A 19,360-nucleotide genomic window follows, 5' to 3' on the forward strand; every position below is an offset into this window, starting at 1 on the left:
TGAGGTTATGCAACTCCACCCCATAGTGGAACAGGATGGCCCGCATAAAGCGGCCCGTCGGCACACCAAATCCCCGCTCGTGGAAGGAGATGAAGCTCACGACGTACCCCGGCGGGGGGGATGGAGCGACTCCGCCCATGGGAGGAATCCATTCTGGCCGCTGCTCGTCGGTGAGAGGGCGAAGCAAACCCTCGCCGACCAGCTCCTCCAAATCGCTCGCCGTCACCGTGGAAAGGGGCCACGGGTCGCGCGGGGAGATTATGGTCACCCGATCAGCCATCACCAAAACGGAAGGGGTGGCGGCGCAAGGGGCAGGAAGGGCGTTTTTTCCTCTTCTCTGGCTAAGGCCTCTCGGGTTGCGAAAGCCTAAAGGGAGAGGCAGGAAGCGAAGCAAAGAACCGTCACCGGACCCTCTCCGGGGTATATAAAGACCAAGGCAAAGACGGTTCCAACGTTCCGCCCGGACCGGACGCGGGATTCAAAAAACGTGAAGCGAAACGGCCGTTCCTCGAACGGCTCGCGCACGCACAACGGTCGCCCCGCCAACCACTCGCCCCGTCGCATTAACTCCGCGGATGGACAGGCGGCGCTTCTGGTAGGCGCAGCGGGCGACGCTTCGCCTTCGCCGTAATAACCGCGCCAAAAAAGGTACGCCACGTCGTTCGATTTCGTATCCTTTTCCTTTTTTCCTCTTTCTCTATCTCTTGCAACAGGGACCGGGAAAGGGGGATACCCCGAAAAGGATCCTTCCCTGTGAAGGAACCGGGCTCCGAGCCCCCCTACTGATCAGAGGTTCGAAGGCTGGCCCTCCGAGGGGTTCAACAGTCGCCTCAGATCGCGTGGGCCCTACACCCACTACTGGTCAGAGGTTCGAAGGCTGGCCCCCCGAAGGGCTCCACGGCCGCCTCAGGCTACTCGGGCTCCGCGCCCATTACTGATCAGGGGTTCGAAGGCTGGCCCCCGAAGGGTTCACAGTCGCCTCAGACGCCGAGCGAGGGATGACCAGGGGTACGTTCGATACATAACCAAGGCTCGGGCTGAGCTCCCGAGGTACCCTAGGACATTTCCGAGACCAGCGGGAGCGATCTTGTAACGGAATCCCATCGGAGGGAGGCATCGAGCCCTCGGACCCCGTCGCCAGGGGACCGGGTCCGGCAGATCACCCGCAGGTACTTTTGGGCGTGCCTCTGGGCCCCTAGCCGACCCCCAACGAACGGGGCACGGACGTCCACTCGGATTACCCGCTTGCAGCTCACCGGAGACACCATGTCCGATGCCCATCGAGGGTAACATGGCGCTCTCCCCCCCCTCCTCCTTGCGGAAAGGCGACGTAGGGGCGTATGTAAAAAAGCCGAGTCTGTCCCTGATCGCCCTCTCGCCCTGTGCAGAGGCTCGGGGGCTGCTCTCGCAAACCCGGCTCCGGCCAAACCGTTGACAGCGTCAACATACCAGCCCGAGAACTTAGACCCCGACCGTGCACCCGGGCTACGGCCTGCTCGCATGAGGGAACAACCAGACCAGCCGAAACATTACGCAAGGCATTAAGACCTCGAAGGAGTGAAACCACTCCTCCGAGGCCTCGGGGGCTACACCCGGCGGGTGCGCTCGTGCGCACCCACCGGAACAAAATGCAACCGAGAAAGGCTGGTCCCCTTGCAAAAAAGTGCGACGAAAGCCTCCAAGCGAGTGCTAACACTCCCTTCGAGGCTCGGGGGCTACTGTCGGGGACCATAATTAGGGGTACCCTCAAGACGCCTAATTCTCAGCTGGTAACCCCCATCAGCATAAAGCTGCAGAGGCCTGATGGGTGCGATTAAGTCAGGGATCAGTCCGTACGAGCGACTCGATCACGCCTCGCCCGAGCCTAGCCTCGGGCAAGGGCAGCCGACCCCGAGGGGTTTCCGTCTCGCCCGAGGCCCCCCTTTTTAACGGCGGACACATCTCCGGCTCGCCCGAGGCCTTGCCTTCGCTAAGAAGCAACCCTGACTAAATCGCCGCACCAACCGACCAAGCTGCAGGAGCATTTAACGCGAAGGCCCTGCCGAAGACGCCATAAGAAACTCCGCTCCGCCCGACCCAGGGCTCGGACTCGGGCTAAGCCCCGGAAGACGGCGAACTCCGCTCCGCCCGACCCAGGGCTCGGACTCGGGCTAAGCCCCGGAAGACGGCGAACTCCGCTCCGCCCGACCCAGGGCACGGACTCGGGCTAAGCCCCGGAAGGCGGCGAACTCCGCTCCGCCCGACCCAGGGCTCGGACTCGGGCTAAGCCCCGGAAGACGGCGAACTCCGCTCCGCCCGACCCAGGGCTCGGACTCGGGCTAAGCCCCGGAAGACGGCGAACTCCGCTCCGCCCGACCCAGGGCTCGGACTTGGGCTAAGCCCCAGAAGACGACGAACTCCGCTTCGCCCGACCCCAGGGCTCGGACTCCGCCCTGGCCTCTGCCGAACGACCTTCGCCTCGCCCGACCCAGGAGCTCGGGCTCGGCCTCGGCCACGGAAGACAGACTCGACCTCGGCTTCGGAGGAGCCACCACGTCGCCCGACCTAGGGCACAGGCCCGCCACGTCGACAGGAAGCGCCATCATCACCCTACCCCGAGCCGACTCGGGCCGCAGAGAACAAGACCGGTGTCCCATCTGGCCAGCTCCGCCAGATAGGCAATGATGGCGCCCCGCTAGCCCTGTGACGACGGCGGCTCTCAGCTCCCTTACGGAAGCAGGGGGACGTCAGCAAGGATTCAACCGCTCCGACAGCTGTCCCTCCACCATGCTCCGTTGCTCCTCCGACAGCCACGACATCACGCCTGCTGGGTGCCAAGATCTCTCCGGCTGCCACATTGGCATGTACTTAGGGCGCTAGCTCTCCCTCCGCTAGACACGTAGCACTCTGCTACACCCCCATTGTACACCTGGATCCTCTCCTTACGCCTATAAAAGGAAGGACCAGGGCCTTCTTAGAGAAGGTTGGCCGCGCGGGGACGAGGACGGGGCAGGCGCTCTCTTGGGGCCGCTCGCTTCCCTCACCCGCGTGGACGCTTGTAACCCCCTACTGCAAGCGCACCCGACCTGGGCGCGGGACGAACACGAAGGCCGCGGGATTTCCACCTCTCTCACGCCCGTCTCCGGCCGCCTCGCTTCCCCCCTTCGCGCTCGCCCACGCGCTCGACCCATCTGGACTGGGGCACGCGGCACACTCACTCGTCGGCTCAGGGACCCCCCGGTCTCGAAACACCGACAATAGTAGTAGTGCAGACCATTCAGCCCACAGTTGATTATCGCCTCATCTTCTTGTATAACAATGTTTTACTGCATAATAATGACCTGGGTCGTTTGTACTATCTACATCGAACTATGTTTAATTAAACAACAAACGCGAAATAAGGAATTGTAGTTTGACAAGACATACACTTTGGATGTTTTCTTTGGACATAGGTAGCAACTTTTTAATGCCATATTGCTAAGTTAGCAACGGGTCCCTTGCATAGAAATTATCTAATTAGCAACCATTTGCTGACCGGATGTTTCGATGTAGGCTCATCAATCTACTTCACCATCTTGCTGGTTATATTTATAATATATTTGAATGAAGATTTTCTCATGTAGCAATACATTAATGTAATCCAGAAAATGCAGGGCTTTTTACCATAATGCTTGGTTGGGCTATCTCCATGTCCAACTGTCTAGATTATTTAGCTAATTTTACTCGATGCTTGATTGGGCTACCATTCCGCTGTCCTAATTGCTTGTCCTTATTGTCCAATTGTGAATTGGCAAGGTTGGCGCAACTCCGTTCTTCTGGGCCTAGAGTGTTTTTTTCTTATCAGTTTCGGGCTAGTTTGGGAACCTCAATATCCCAAGGAATTTCTATTTTTCCATGAGAAAATAAACTAATTTCCCTTGGAAAAATAGAAATCCCTTGGAAAATTAGGGTTCCCAAACTAGCCCTTAATAACCTTTTTTCACCCTTATTCGTTTCTGGTTTAGAGGGTGTCTGGGATGGCTCCAGATTCTAGCTACACTATGGAGTTATAGTTTATAATATTAATTTAAATAATTTTTAAAAAATATATTTTAATCTAAATATTAAACAAAATAACTTATTTAAATGTCTTCTAAAGGATTATAATTCTAGCTTCACGATTTTCTAGAGCACCTAATGACCTGCTCTACCAACTTCACCAAATTTCTTGGAGCTAGAGCTATCTCAAACAGAGCCCTTAGTTCATATGAGCATCTGAAAGGGGTGGGGTTGTTAGCAAATCTTTAGTTCCTAATAATCTAAAAACGGTGATTCATTATTTGATAGATTCTGCTTACAATTTTTTTACTCAAAAGTTTAACCATGGTTCATATAGACCCCGAGGGGAACCGAAAGAAACATACCTGCTCAACAAGGAGATATGTTAGTCGTGAAAATATGAGGAGGATCCTGCCACATTCATTCTCGCAAGCCGTTCAAGACTTTCAGACGCTTACTCTGGCGGCGGCAAGACGGAGGGGAGGCAGGGCCGGTCCTGACATTTCGGGGGCCCTAAGCAAAAAATTATATAGAGGCCCCGTATAACTATATATATATATATATAATCTACACATCTATTAAACATATATCAGTAAAAAAATTTGTATATAACTTACTGTAATATAGAATATTATATATTATTATTTATAAAATAACATTAGCTGAAATAATAAAAACTTACTTGTCACTCCTCATCTTATAAAATTTCTTCTAACATTTTTTATTCAAAATCATCGATTATACTACTGATATTGATATCATCCAATAGCTTCTTCTCGATGCATAAAGTCACCAAACCATTCAACCTTTCTTGACTCATTGTTGATCTTAAATAATCCTTCAGTAACTTTAATTTTGAGAAGCTTCTTTCAGCAGATGCAACAGTAACAAGCAGAATAAATAATATTATATAAGCAATAGAGGCATTAGGATAACAATCCACATCTCTGGTATGCTCAAAAATCTCCATAGCAGACAATGTGCCGTTAGGCAAAGTAAACTTTAGAATATTCAATTTAGAAATCAAATCATTTAACTCAACATCACATGAACCATCATGAGAGAAAGTGTTTGCAAATTTAGTGTAACACTCTTTAAGTTCTCTATCATTTAGTGACCTTAGTTTGCTTGAGCTCAATAAAAAACCCGAATATACCTTTAAACATGGGGAGTTCTTCAAATCTAGTCCTCAAAGAAGTGCTCGCCATATCAACTAATACAAAAAATAGTTGACTTCAAAAGCTCTCTTATTTTCTAGAATTTCTTCATGGCAACTACTTTCATCAAATTGTTTCTTTCTCGCCGCTTTACGCTTTACTGGAAATGATGCATTTACACCAATATCATTTGCAATATCTTTAGCAATAGTTACCAGCGAGCAACGGCTAGGGATTTTGGGAATAGAATATATATATATATATATCTATTTGTGCCAGACTGGGGCCCTACTGACTTTGGAGGCCCTGAGCGGCGGCATACCCTGCCTACCCTCAGGGCCAGGCCTGAGGGGAGGAGAAAGGGGCATCGGTAAGGTTTGTTGCCACCGAGCCACCTCACAAGAGCGAGCATTGAAAGTGTGGTTTCTCACTCGGCTTATAAAATGAATTTATACAGATTATATGTTAGGTGTGTTGATATCGGACACAGCGACTAATTTAAATGAAGCACAAATCATTGCAAAGGTTTGAAATGTGTTTGAATAACTATCTCATTTAAATAAGATTTATCTATGTAGTATATAGAAACCGTAGCAATGCACGAGTAACTAACCAGTTTTACTATAAAAATAACGAAGGCATGTAAAAACATATGGATCATGCTCCGAGCCACGGCCTGGGTGCCTGGGATTGTATGCGCCACTGGGTGTGAATGTCTGTTTGAAACTAATAACCCCTGTTCAAACCCCCCACTTTGTGTGAAATTTAAGCTTATTTTTACCATTTAACATCGAGCCCGTGGAAACGCTGGGAGTGCATTATAGGAGCAGAGACTTATGAATTATATACTAGCAATTGTTTTTATACATCGAGGTAGAAAAATCAGTCAAAATTAAGCGTGTCCTTGTTCAAAATGATAAGATGGACGGAGAGTGCGTAGCATGCTAGCCGCGCGATCACACGGGCCACTTCATACGTTGATAGTTCATCTGATTATTATGGAGTGGCATTCCATGATATGATTCGAGGGTCTCCTCCCAAAATAGGAATTCAAGAGGCAAACCTGAAAACTCGGGACCGGGCCACGCCATGGATAAAGGAGCAGCCGGTGGCTAAATTTTTGGTTGGCCCCGCGGGCGCACGTCGTTTCCGCTCGCCCCCCTGCGATGCCGGGACCGGCCGTGGAGGCAGCGGCCAGGAGCGGCGGCGACCACCACGGCGGCTGCTGCGGGAAGGCGGCCGGCAAGTGGGAGAAGACGTACCTGGATGTCCTGGGCATCTGCTGCACCGCCGAGGTGGCGCTCGTCGAGCGGCTCCTGACGCCCATCCAAGGCGTGAGGGCGGTCACCGTCGTCGTCCCGTCCCGGACCGTCATCGTCGACCACGACACCGCCGCCGTCTCCCAGTTCCACATTGGTAACGAAAAAAAAAAACTCCTTCGACCCCCCCGGCCTACATATATATTACGATGAAATCGGAATCAATCTCTGTTGCACATTTCCGGACCAGTGAAGGTTCTGAACAAGGCGGGCCTCGAGGCCTCCGTCCGAGCCTATGGCAGCAGCGCCGGCGCCGGCGGGCGGTGGCCCAGCCCGTTCACCGTCGCCTGCGGCGCCCTGCTCGCCCTGTCCCTGCTCGCGCCGCTGCTCCCCCCGCTGCGGTGGCTGGCGGTGGCGGCGGCCTGCGTGGGCTCCCAGCCCATGCTGCTCCGGGCGTTCGCCGCGGCGGGCAAGCTGACGCTGGACATCAACATCCTGATGCTCATCGCGGTCGCCGGCTCCGTGGCGCTCGGGAGCTTCACGGAGGCCGGCGCCATCGTGTTCCTCTTCACCGTCGCCGAGTGGCTGGAGACGCTGGCGTGCAGCAAGGCCAGCGCCGGGATGCTGTCCCTCATGTCCACGGTGCCCAAGACCGTCGTGCTGGCCGAGACGGGGCAGGTCGTCGGCATGGGCGACGTCGCGGTCGGCACCGTCGTCGCGGTCAGGGCCGGCGACGTGGTCCCCGTGGACGGCGTGGTCGTCGGCGGGCACAGCGAGGTCGACGAGAGCAGCCTCACCGGCGAGTCCTTCCCCGTGCCGAAGCAGCCGCAGTCGGAGGTCTGGGCCGGCACCATCAACTTAGACGGTAATCCTCGGATCTGTTCATTTCCGAGCTTTATTCAGCAACAATGTCGATCCATCCATGTGGTGGTGTCGCAGGCTACATCTCCGTGAGGACGACGGCCCTCGCCGAGAACTCGACGGTGGCGAAGATGGAGAGGCTGGTGGAGGAGGCCCAGAACAGCCGGTCTCGGACGCAGCGGCTCATCGACTCGTGCGCCAAGCACTACACCCCTGGTACGCGGGCACGGTGACCACCGGAAACGACCGCGGTGTCAAAAACGCATAGAATCGGCATAGCAGTTCAGCAGAAGCAGTGTGGTTGTGTCTTTTGCATGTGCAGCCGTGGTCGTCCTCGCGGCGGGGGTGGTCCTCGTGCCCGCCCTGCTGGGAGCTCGCGACCTGGAGCTGGAGCATTGGTTCCGGCTGTCCCTGGTGCTGCTGGTGAGCGCGTGCCCGTGCGCGCTGGTGCTGTCCACGCCCGTCGCCACCTTCTGCGCGCTCCTGCGGGCGGCCAGGATGGGGCTCCTCGTCAAGGGAGGCAACGTCCTCGAGTCGCTGGGCGAAGTCAGGGTCGCCGCGTTCGACAAGACCGGCACCATCACCAGAGGGGAGTTCAGCATCAAGGACTTCCATGTGGTTGGGGACAAGGTTGAAATGAACCAGCTACTCTACTGGTAAGTATACACCAGCAGATGATTAAACTGTTGTTAACATACTGCTTCAGCAATAATTTGCTACTAATGAATCTCCTGCTCCTGCTCTCGCTCTCGCAGGGTATCTAGCATCGAGAGCAAATCAAGCCATCCAATGGCCGCTGCACTTGTCGAGTACGCTCAGTCCAAATCTGTACAGCCGAAGCCGGAGAACGTGACCGAGACCTGCATCTATCATGGCGAGGGCATCTACGGGGTGATGGATGGGAAACAGATCTACATTGGAAACGAAAGGATCATAGCAAGGTCCTCGTGTCGTCATCATCAACATGGTAAGCAAACACATTCCAGACCTTTTTGTTCACGCATTCTTGACCAACAGCTGAACTAACGGCTTCCTGGGTTGCGATTGCGACATGGCGACGAAACTTTCATCATGTACACAAGCTGGCCACCAAGAAACAGACGGTCTCAAAGGCGTGTCCATCGGCCACGTGATCTGCGACGGCGATCTGGTGGGGAAGTTCTCGCTGTCCGACACCTGCAGGACAGGGGCGGCCGAGGCGATCCTGCAGCTGAGGTCGATGGGGATCAAGTCGGTGATGCTGACCGGGGACAGCGCGGCGGCGGCCAAGCACGCGCAGGAGCAGCTCGGGGGCGTCCTGGAGGAGCTCCACGCGGGGCTCCTGCCGGAGGACAAGGTCCGGCTCGTCCGGGGCCTGCAGGCGCGGCACGGGGCGACGCTGATGGTGGGCGACGGCATGAACGACGCCCCGGCGCTGGCCGCGGCGGACGTGGGCGTGTCCATGGGCCTGTCCGGGTCGGCCGCGGCCATCGAGACGAGCCACGCCGCGCTCATGTCCGGCGACATCCTCAGGGTGCCCAAGGCCGTCCGGCTCGGGCGCCGCGCCCGGCGCACCATCGCCGTGAACGTGGCCTCCTCCGTCGGCGCCAAGGCCGCCGTGCTGGCGCTCGCCGTCGCGTGGCGCCCCGTGCTGTGGGTGGCCGTGCTCGCCGACGTCGGCACGTGCCTGCTCGTCGTCCTCCACAGCATGCTGCTGCTCAGGGACGGCGCCGCCCGCCGCCCGAGGTGCTGCGCTAGCGCTACGGCGTGCAAGAGCAAGCAGGCGTCCAAGCCGTGCTGCGCGACGGTGAAGCCGGTGGCGACGACGAGGCACAGGCACGGGCACGGGCACGGGCACGGGCACGCAGGCGCGGGGAAGCCCGGGACGCTAGGAGGCGACAAGCAGGGTAAGGACTGCCATGGTTGCTGCCAGAAGGAGAGCAAGCCGCCCGAGGACGCCGTCGTGATCGCCATTCCGGGACGGGCCGTGGAGCACCGGAAGGAGGCCTTCCCTCACGAGAACGCGGGAGCCGGGGGGTGCTGCGCTGCAGCGCACGGTGCCGAAGACGAGGTATGCATTGTCATCAGCGCCAGGTCGCCCTGCTGCAGCACCGCGAGGAGTCGGTCTGGTTCTCCCAAGGACGCATTGTGCTGCCACGGCTCCGGTGGTAAAGACGGCGGCGCCATCTCAGCCCTCGTGTGCTGACCTCACCTACCAGCACTACCATTCGTGGAATACGGTCGTCTTGTATATAAAAAAATTACTCATATCCTATGCCGTAGACAGGAAGTTGTTTCTATTACGAGTACTAATATTCTTGTAATCTATGTTCCCCTGAGATCATTAGAAAAAAAATTATATATAATACTCTATTAAAAATCTAATGTGGGTAACTGATGTCTGGATCCCTCTACCATACCACGTAAAAAATAGTGTATAGTGAGCACTCGAATTCACGTCTCCTGCTTTAAAAACTTGAGACTAACCATCAAACCAAATATACCTTAGTGTTTAAAAATAAACAATTATATTTAAATAAATATTTCAATACATATTTATATAATATATAATAACCGTAGCAAAGCATGGGTCACTGATTAGTTATTAACTTATGAGTCAGCGACTTGGTTAGCTCGTCGTTAGCTTTTTTCCCCTTTGCATCACCGTCGTCAGCTTGTGCATTGCATGTGTTCTAAAAATAAAAAATTAAGCCATGTAAAGTCTTAAAAGCCTAATTAATTGAGGGTTTGCTTCCTAGAGTTCCTGAGGGAGGTATTATCAGTTTACAGTACGCGGATGATACTCTTCTTTTCTTGAAAAACAATTTAGAGAAAGCCAGGAATCTTAAATGGCCGTTAGTATTATTTGAAAAGATGTCAAGTATGAAGATTAACTATGACAATAGCGATCTTCTTTCTATTGGTTTAGACTTACAAGAGGAAAAACATATGACAAATTTATTCTGCTGTAAGCAACAAAAAGTTCCCCTTAAATATTTGGGTGTTCCTTTGTATTTCTCTAAATTAAGGAGAGAAGATTTACAACATGTAGTTGATAAAAGTTATTAGGAGGGTGGCCAGCTAGAAAGGCAGGCTCCTCTTTTCTGGTGGGGGGACTTATTCTGTTAAAATCATGTCCGGCAAGTATTCCGAATTATTTGATGTCCATCATCAAATTCCCTAAATGGGCTATTGATATGATCAATTCGCATATAGGTTACTTCTTTTGGGGATCCACTGAGGATAAGAAAAAACATCATCTTGCTAACCGGCAATTGTTGCCCCGGAAAAAAGAGTTTGGTGGTATGGGCATTCCTGATCTTAGAAGTTTGAACTTATTTATTTTGGCAGCATGGATTTTCAGATACCACTTGAATGAGCATGCTCTGTGGATCTTAGATTGTTAATTGGAAATATAAAATGACTAACCCAAACATTATTTTTATTGCTTTCGTAAGAAAATTTCTCCTTTTTTTGGAAAGGAGTCCTATGGGTTGCTACGACGGCTCATGTGTGGGTTAAGTGGAAAATAGGCAGTGGAAAAAAGAATCAGATTTTGGAAAGACATTTGGTTTGGTAACTCTATCCTTGCTACACAATTTTGGCCATCACATATAATCAATAACGAACATGGTTCCTCTATTAGTGATATTTGGGATGGACTGGATCTGAAGCTGTCTTTTAGAAAAAGCATCTCTTCATATATCATGATGTTATGGTATGATCTGATTTATATAATAGAGTCTGTGGATCTAGTAAAGAAAAATGATCAAATTATTTGGTCTTTCTGCTCAAAGGGCGGGTAACTTGAATAAAACGAAGCATTTACTGGATACATCTTGTTTGTTCTGTACAAGAAAGGAATCAATTTGTCATTTGATGTTTGACTGCTGCGCAGCTAATTTTTTGTGGGCAGAACTGAATAATCTTTTTTGGTTGGAATGTAGGTTATAACTTTGAGTCAATTGCTTGTCTCTGCCCTGAGTCCTATAAGAAATATGAATTACAGAATGTGATTTGTGCAGCAATTCTTCCGGTCTCGTGGAAAACGCGAAACGAATTACATTTTTCATTTTTCAGGGGAAAAGTTGGTCTGGTGTGCGCTCTGCTGGAAGCTGATCTTCAATACAAGTGTCTGGAAGGAGGTCGATTTGTGCAACGTGGTTGAGGAATTGGAGGCTAATGCTAAATGCTCCAGGGTTGTGATGTGAACATACAAGACATTTAGATAAATCATTTTGTCCATTGTTTCAATTAATTTTTTTAAAAAAATAAATCTATTCTAGAGCAGTCCCAAACACCCTTTGATAGATGGAAGTGGAGTGGTACTGTCTGTGGTGATGAATTCGGCAGCTCAGCAAGAGGCATTTCGGCGCCGGCGGCATCTGTGCACTACGGGTGATGATGAATAGTTGCTGGTTAAAATACAGTTCAAACATACAGTTCATAATATACAGACACACATACGACGGCATATATGTTCTCCTTTTTTATTGACAACCTTTATCAATTCATCCACCATAGCAATTTGATCTCTATTAAGGCCCAATTTATATCTTTCTCATCACTAGAATCATCCTCATCATTATGGCTAGTTACTAGGTCCACTTGGCCAGCGTGGCCATGCGGCCCGCGCAGAAGAGCATGAAGGCGTTGATGGCGAGCTGCAGCTTGCCCCGGCTCTGCACCATGGGGTTCTTGATGATTACCTGAACAATAAAGTCAGTGCTCCATTTTGGAAATCGACAATGGACTGTATGATGATTACCTGAACGATGCAGCCGCCAAGACCGAGGCGCCGTGCGAGTGCCCGTGCGTCGCGTGCGTGTGCATGTGCGCGTGCCCGCCGTGGCCGTGGCCGTCGCCGTCTGCTCCGTCGTCGACGTGCGGCGCCGACGCCGCCTGCTGCTGCTGTTGCTCCTCGTCGCCGACGGCGGCGGCGCCCACGGCGGCGGCGGCGCTGTCCTTGAAGTGGACGCGCGTGAAGTAGCCCGTGGCGACGGTGTCGACGACGAGCGTGCCGATGGCGCCCACCATGGCGCCGAGCCCCGCGAAGGGGAAGTCCTGCCACGGCCCGCCGGAGAGGCAGTCGGACGTGAGCTTCTCGAACGCGTCGGGGAGGATGTGGATGAACCCCGTGGCCAGCCCAGGATGACCCCCGCCGCGAACGCCTTGATGAGGAAGAACACGTCCCTGTCAGGGCGCAGCGCCGGCACGCGCCGCCCCAGCACGGGCAGGCAGCAGCCCAGCGCCCCGCACACGAGGATGGAGAAGAAGGCTGCGCCCTGACAGGGACGTGTTTCTTCCTCATCAAGGCGTATTTTTTCGCATTCCGTCTTTGGCCGGGCGCGAGGAGGACCAGCGGGACGCCGGCTGCCAGGGCGAGGGCGAGCGCGGCGCGCCGGTGCTGCGTGGACGGCACGAGGAGGGGGTGGAGGTAGGGGTACAGAGGAGGAGCTCGCACGCAGACGCAGCTACGTGGGTGGTCTCATATAGGCGGCGGAGGCGGCAGGGCCTCGTGGTTTCAGCTACGTGGGGGAGGTTTTCTGTAACAAACGACCCAAAGTTGGGCGTTGCGTGCTACAGTCCTCAAAGAGGTTTGTGTGTGTGTGGTGGGGGGGGGGGGGGGGGGGGGGGGGGGGGGGGGGGCAGCCATGTGCGCCGCGAACTTCCAATACCCTGTTATCAGTAGCCAGGCAGGGTATTCTTAGCATGTGCGCCGCGAACTTCCAATACCCTGTTATCAGTAGCCAGGCAGGGTATTCTTAGCTTGCTTCTAGCCATGGAGTTGCGGGAATTGCTCGCCGAACAGAAAACGCCGTGATAGCTGCTGGCCTGAAATCGCGGACTCGGCAGCGAACCTAACAGACAAAGAAGGAGCCGCCCGTCGTGAGGGAGATAAGCGAATCATCACGGACGGAATCATGCGTTCGAAGCCGAGATCTTGGCGTGCCCGTAGTGATGATGCTGCAACCCTCAAATCGGAGGGAGAAGCCATGGAGTTGCGGGAATTGCTCGCCGTACTTGGAATTGACTGCCGAACCGCAGCGCTGCGTGGCCGAGCTCCTTCACAAATCAACAGCTGGTGAGCGACCTCCTAAACACATCCTCAATCCCATCCTCTATGCCTAGGTCCGTTCGGAGTGCTGAATGGGGTGCGGTTGCGCGCGGTCATCGCGCACCGGTGTGGATGTCGCCGTGAAAACCGGCGCCGCCGCTCTGGGTTATCGGGTGGAGAAGAAAAACCGCGACCGTTGATCTGGCCTGGGCGGCTACGATCAAAACACCTCATACCTATTCGCGAAATAAAATCTGTACCATATATAATAACGCATGGGATACTGGCTACCATCAAGCAGACTCGACGACGGCTAGTGAGTCAGCGGTCGATGGGCCCCGATGGTTTTGTCGTCTGGTTTGCTCGTGCGACAGCTTTGGCCTGGCCCGAATGTTTTTTTTAATTATATATATTTCAAATTTCTCTTTTCTCTATTATATTAAACATAACTTTTCACGGTTCCTACAATCGTCCTGAGTCTTTATGCAAAATCCTTTCTTTTATGTAAAAAATATGGTATAGTTATAGGTTCCGCGTTCACATCCATCTAACTAATAGGACATATATAATTTTATGTTTTATTTATTAAAATAATGTATGCTAACATGATGATATATGGAAGTGTGTAACTAGTTATATAAAAAGACCCAGTAGTTGTAAAGTCCCCGGCAGGCATGGCAACGACAGAGGCAAAAAATTTGTCACGCCGTCCGTCGTCCTGAGTGAGTGACGACGGCAGTGGCTGGCTCTGGCTGGCTTGCTTCGTTACGGTTACGCCCGCAAAAAACGACGAGCGTTGCCAGTACGTACGGGAAAGGAAACGAGGGAAATGGTAGGCAGCGACGTTGTGGCGGCAAGGCATGACGACAAGATGTCGACACGAACGGCACTGTCCGTCTGTCCCCCTGACGACAGACGTGCAGCGCAGAACGCGCGCGGGTACTGTACTACTGACGGAGCAAGGGCCGAGTGCTGTTGCCACCTGTCCGGATAGCCACCACCACCGAGGCGTGTGTTTTTTTATTTATATAAAAAAAAACACACACCGCAGTAGTACTCCTACGTCGCGAGTGTTTTTTTTGGGTACGTACCTTACCTACGAATACGATCGACGGATCGAGCCGTGCGGCCGTGGCGTGTGTGAGCGCGCCACACTTGCGGCGAAATTTGACCGACGACCACGACCACGACCAAAACCTGCGCGCGCCGAGACCCAATTAATGAAAATATCTTGGCTAACGTCCACTCTACCGGTGAATGTAGGAGGTGTAAACGGATACTTGTTTACATATCAGTTTTTTTTTTGTTTTTTTTCTAAATTAATAGAATATAGAATCTGCTATAAAATTTTATATTTTTCTTTTTAGCATTAAGCATGTAAAGATTCATGAAAGATAAACCTCAAATTTATCATAAATATTAGATATAAATTTTGGATACAAATCGAATATGTATACATATATTTTTCTCATATTTTTGTTGTTGTATGGAGCAAATAATGTATAAAACAATATATACAAAAAATTTACTCTTATTTATAATAATGTGCTTCATAACATAAGGAGATATAATCATCAAGATTCCATACATATCTGTTTTCAAATATTAAATTTGTCCCAACAATTTGGATATCCAATTACACGCGGGTGAATGAGATGCGATCGCGGCGCCGGCATCCCCCACACGACGCCCACGTAGGAGTTGGGGGGTGACAATGGTCTCGAAATTCCGGAGGATTTCAAAATTCGTTTTCGATTGGACACCGACAACTGTAATTTTTCGGAAACAAAACTGGTTATCGAAATTCTGTATCAGGATCGATGTGGCATGTTACCGACCTTTTTTTCTTCGGTTACCGAAATTGGCCGGAGTTTTCTGAATTTAGGTCTCGAAATTTCCTGGAATTAATAACAAAGACTAGTAGGGATGAAAATGGTTTCGAAATCTTCTAGAATTCCGAAAACAGTTTTTTTGGTTTTTCTTACCAGAAACAGATTCAATTATCGGAATTTTGTGAGCTTATGATCTTGTTATAATGTGAACTTGTTATAGTGTGGATTGTGCAGCTTGTGAAATATTAGTATGCGAACTTGTCGACTTATGAATTGTCAACTTGTGATTTTTATGAACTTGTGATCTTTGTGAACTTGTTGTAATTTCAACTTTTGATAATTGTGATCTTGTTATATTGTGAACTCGTTATATTGAGATATTTCTATTTTTGGTATGTTTACCTATCGTATTTTAAATCTTGACCGTTATTGGTGAATTTTTTATACCGAACTTTCGTTTCTGTTGTTTTCGAAATACTAATTTCATTTACATTTTTGGAGTTTTCGTTTTCAATAAACTAATTCATACACGCTTTTAGGCCAAATCATTACTTTATACACGCTTAGGCCAAATCATTATTTTCACAAGTATAAAAGAATTAGCTTCTTTAGGCGGCATGAGGCTCGACTGAACCTTTTTAAGGGTACATATCTCATATTGTAAATAGTAAAATGCACTTCTAGTCCTTAAACTTGTATGGCTATATGCTGTAACACCCTAAATCCATTAATTAAAGATAACTTAGTTTATATTATTAATTTTCAGTAGAAAAGAAAATATTTATGTTTTCAAATAATGAAATGGTGATATAAATAAATTTAATGATTTCTTGATTACATAAAATTTTGTCAAGTGTTTGATGTATTCATGATGAGGCATAAATCTTGTTTGATGTATCCAATTTTGAATTTAAGTTGCTATGAAAATCTTATTTTATAAAATAAGAATGAGTTGTTATTTAAAAAAAAGTGTTTTGGAACATGCTTTTTGATAGGTTAATAATTTATATTGTAGGTATTTAAAAAAATGTTTCTTAAGCCCAATCTATTTAAATAATAGGTATTTGCCTAAAAATAACTTATTCTTTTAAATCGGGTATTTTCATTTATAAAATAATATCTTTAAATTTAGTACAATTTTTAATATATTTAAATATATATTATATATTTTTATTTTCTAGTAAAAAAAGAAAAAAACACATAGCACAAAACAAACGCACGCGCGCATCTAAACAAAGAAAAAAAATAGAAAAGGGAAAGGGATTTAAAAAAACTACCGCTCGGTTGCCTGTGCACGCAGCACGTACTCTCTCCCTCTATCTCTATGGCAGGTGGACCCCACTTGTAAGATCTTTCTCTTTCTCCAAATCAGGAACTGAAAAAGCACGCACGCCTCCCACCAGCCCAACTGCGCTTGGCCTCTTGCTGCGGTCAATGCCGTGCACACCCGCCGTAGCAACCGAGACCTCTCCTCTTCCTCTTCTCAATGCCGTTCGGCAGTTTCTTCTACCTCCATTAATGGCTTCCAACTCTTCTTCCCCACTCGGCCACTGCCATCAATGGCGCCGGCCAACCCTCCCTTTCCACCGGACCACGTCGCTGACCTTGTGTTTGCCTGCCAACCTGTGGGCCACATCCGCACGCCTCGCGCCGTGTCCACCCTGCCGTAGTTTTCTCTTCAGTTACTGTGCGCAGCTTCATGGCGCTATTAATGTAGAATTACAGCGTCGGTTTCTTGAGCCTCCAACGTCGCGCTGCAAATAGCCTTCAAGGCACATAATTCCAACCCGATTCCCTCTCTCTGTCGCCTATAAGAGCCACAGCCACGAGCTCTCCTCCCTCTGCTCACTCCCGCCACGCCTTGCTCCTCTGCTGCTAGCCTACGTCTGCATCGCGCACCTGCTGTTGAGTTGTGCGTGGCTGCGTGCCGCCGTTTGCCGAATCCCCAACCCGTGTGGAGCTCGCGTAGCAACCCCACCGTCGACGATTTACTGCTCTACTTGTGGAACGCTGTCGCGACGCCGTATTTATTTCTTTGCTCGTGCCATCTCCGCTCCTCGCGTGTTTTGCTCGCTGTTGTTGCACACACAGCGGCTCGCCATTGTCACGCCATGCCGCGACGATTTGATTTCTATCGACAATCCGAAGGTAAAATAAAGGTCCAAATTTTCTTATACGCTACCTCCTATCATCTACGTTTAATTTTGAGCTAACCACTGCGACAATTTTTCTCATTCTAAAATACATATGTGAGACTGAAATAAATTAAATATTAATTTGTTAACTTCGTAAATTTATATTAAATATTTGAAATCAGTGTTTGCAATAATTTACATGTTTTCACAAATAAATTTGAATTATATTTTCTATAATCGATTTATGTGTATTTAATATCTAAATAAATTAAATAGTATTTAGATAGCTACGTGTGTTAGTGTGCTGATCAATTTGAATTGATAGTTGCAACGATTTACTTGTTTTTGTAAATTAATTTGTATTATGTTTATTTTAATGTGTAGTTTTCTAAATAATAAATTAAAAAGAATTATACCTTTATATTTCTTGTAACAAAGAAAACAAGAGATGATTATTTATAATGACATATGTATACAAAAATATAAATATATCAACTACCCTAGCTGGTTATAGATAAATAGAAGCTAGCCCTACGCTGAATTTAACTACGTAATTTTGATTATTTGGAATCTAAACAATTTAGGAACAGTTCGATTAATTTCATAATTATGTGATTGATAGTTTTAATTGATATTTACACTGGTTTTCGTATTTTAGCACATATGTTTCTATCAGCAAAAATATAATATAGTCATTTATTTAGTTAGATATCTTTGTTCATAAAATATAATTTAGTTTCATGTTCAAATTCGATATATAAGTACATTGCCTAGAGTTTTATAAAAATGATAATCTATACAGTTTTTTTTAAATGATTTAGATCATATGTTCCTAAATTGAAACTAAATATAGTCAATAGATTAATTAACATTTCCCATGATTTATTAATTAGACTTTTATTTCAATTTGTCCATAACTAGTAATATAAGCGTGATTAATCCGTTTATCAAATTGAATTCATATTATTTATGTATCAATCAGTTCATCAAATTGAAAGTGCAGATAATTAAAATATTAGTTTATGTATTGATTATAAGTATAACTTTCGTGATAATAACATAGGCTATGTGTTTTCTTAAAAGTGGAGATAATTAATTGTTTCATTATCTCTTACATAAAATCTATTTAAGACATGTGTTTTCTTAATAAAAAAATATAAAGATAATATTTGGTTTAATCACATCTTCACATGTGAAAACCTCGTTCGACTTATGTCTTAATGTTCTTTATAAATAAATGTTTTATAATATGTTTTGTAATGCTTCATAAATCAATGTTTAATAATGTGTTTCATAGCTCATTAACCTTAGATATATAACATATGTCTTTTCTAAAAAGGTTAAAAAGGGTTAATAATGTTATGATGTTTTTATCATCCTATAAACCCTTAATCTTAGACATATCACATATGACGTTTTATAAAAGATTAAATTGGTGAACTTAATATTTGTAGATTTTAATTAAAATACTTTTAAGCTCATGTCTTGTTTTATAAAGTATAGATCACACATTTTTGAAAAGAATACCTTCTTATTTTAACCATTATTTGTGACGTTTTTAAAAAGCGAACGCTCTTTTCGTTAGGCTTTCTTTTAGCTTTACGTATGGTGAATGTTGTATGTTATTGAGTGGTGTTTGTTTTTCTTGTTTGTTTGTGTGATATTCAGTGGTTGATCTAATAGTTGAGAATCAAGTGCTATTCCGTGGAAGAACCTCAAATTTTCAGTAAGCAAGGCAAGTGGACTTCTCCCTCTGCATACTCTGTTTGATCCCAAACAATACATTTAATAAAGTTTATTCTTTTGGATATATATGCATAATTTGACGGGTTACCTATTTAGATAACCTTTCCAACCTTATTCCTTGATCAAACCTGGGAATTATAATTTAATCAAGTAGCTACGCTATTGCTACAACTTAACTTTATGCAGTCACTCCCGCTTATGATATTAATGTTCCAAAATGGTAAGTTTACATTATTGTTGTTAACCCGATGGTTAAACAAGATTATTGCATATTAATTGGAACATGGAGTGATCACCCGGGAAAACAGTGCTACCA

General features: G+C 47.9%; 1 protein-coding gene and 1 pseudogene across 2 annotated transcripts; one reads left to right on the plus strand and one right to left on the minus strand.

The window, feature by feature from the left end:
* Positions 1-6,157: 6,157 nt before the first annotated feature.
* Positions 6,158-9,658, plus strand: LOC100191729 (Cadmium/zinc-transporting ATPase HMA2). Of its 2 annotated transcripts, none has more exons than XM_008652579.4 (6): positions 6,158-6,590; positions 6,684-7,298; positions 7,373-7,510; positions 7,591-7,950; positions 8,050-8,261; positions 8,377-9,658. In XM_008652579.4, the coding sequence occupies exons 1-6, from the start codon at positions 6,193-6,195 to the stop codon at positions 9,477-9,479; spliced, it is 2,826 nt and encodes a 941-aa protein (XP_008650801.1). In that variant the 5' UTR covers positions 6,158-6,192; the 3' UTR covers positions 9,480-9,658. The 2 variants fall into 2 exon arrangements, with proteins under 2 accessions (XP_008650801.1, NP_001346978.1); NM_001360049.1 differs by having other exon boundaries at positions 6,301-6,590; positions 7,617-7,950; positions 8,377-9,653.
* A 1,838-nt stretch (positions 9,659-11,496) lies between these two features.
* Positions 11,497-16,864, minus strand: LOC103633770 (zinc transporter 8-like; annotated as a pseudogene).
* Between the last annotated feature and the right edge of the window lie 2,496 nt (positions 16,865-19,360).

Source organism: Zea mays, chromosome 7, assembly GCF_902167145.1.
Source record: "Zea mays cultivar B73 chromosome 7, Zm-B73-REFERENCE-NAM-5.0, whole genome shotgun sequence".
Classification (NCBI taxonomy): domain Eukaryota; kingdom Viridiplantae; phylum Streptophyta; class Magnoliopsida; order Poales; family Poaceae; genus Zea; species Zea mays.

Bases quoted from the DNA above. Each gene is read 5' to 3' on its own strand.
- LOC100191729 (XM_008652579.4), top strand. From the start codon at position 6,193: ATGATTCGAGGGTCTCCTCCCAAAATAGGAATTCAAGAGGCAAACCTG. The intron at 6,591-6,683 runs GTAACGAAAAAA...TTTCCGGACCAG, and splicing joins CGTCTCCCAGTTCCACATTG to TGAAGGTTCTGAACAAGGCG. The intron at 7,511-7,590 runs GTACGCGGGCAC...CAGCAGAAGCAG, and splicing joins CGCCAAGCACTACACCCCTG to TGTGGTTGTGTCTTTTGCAT.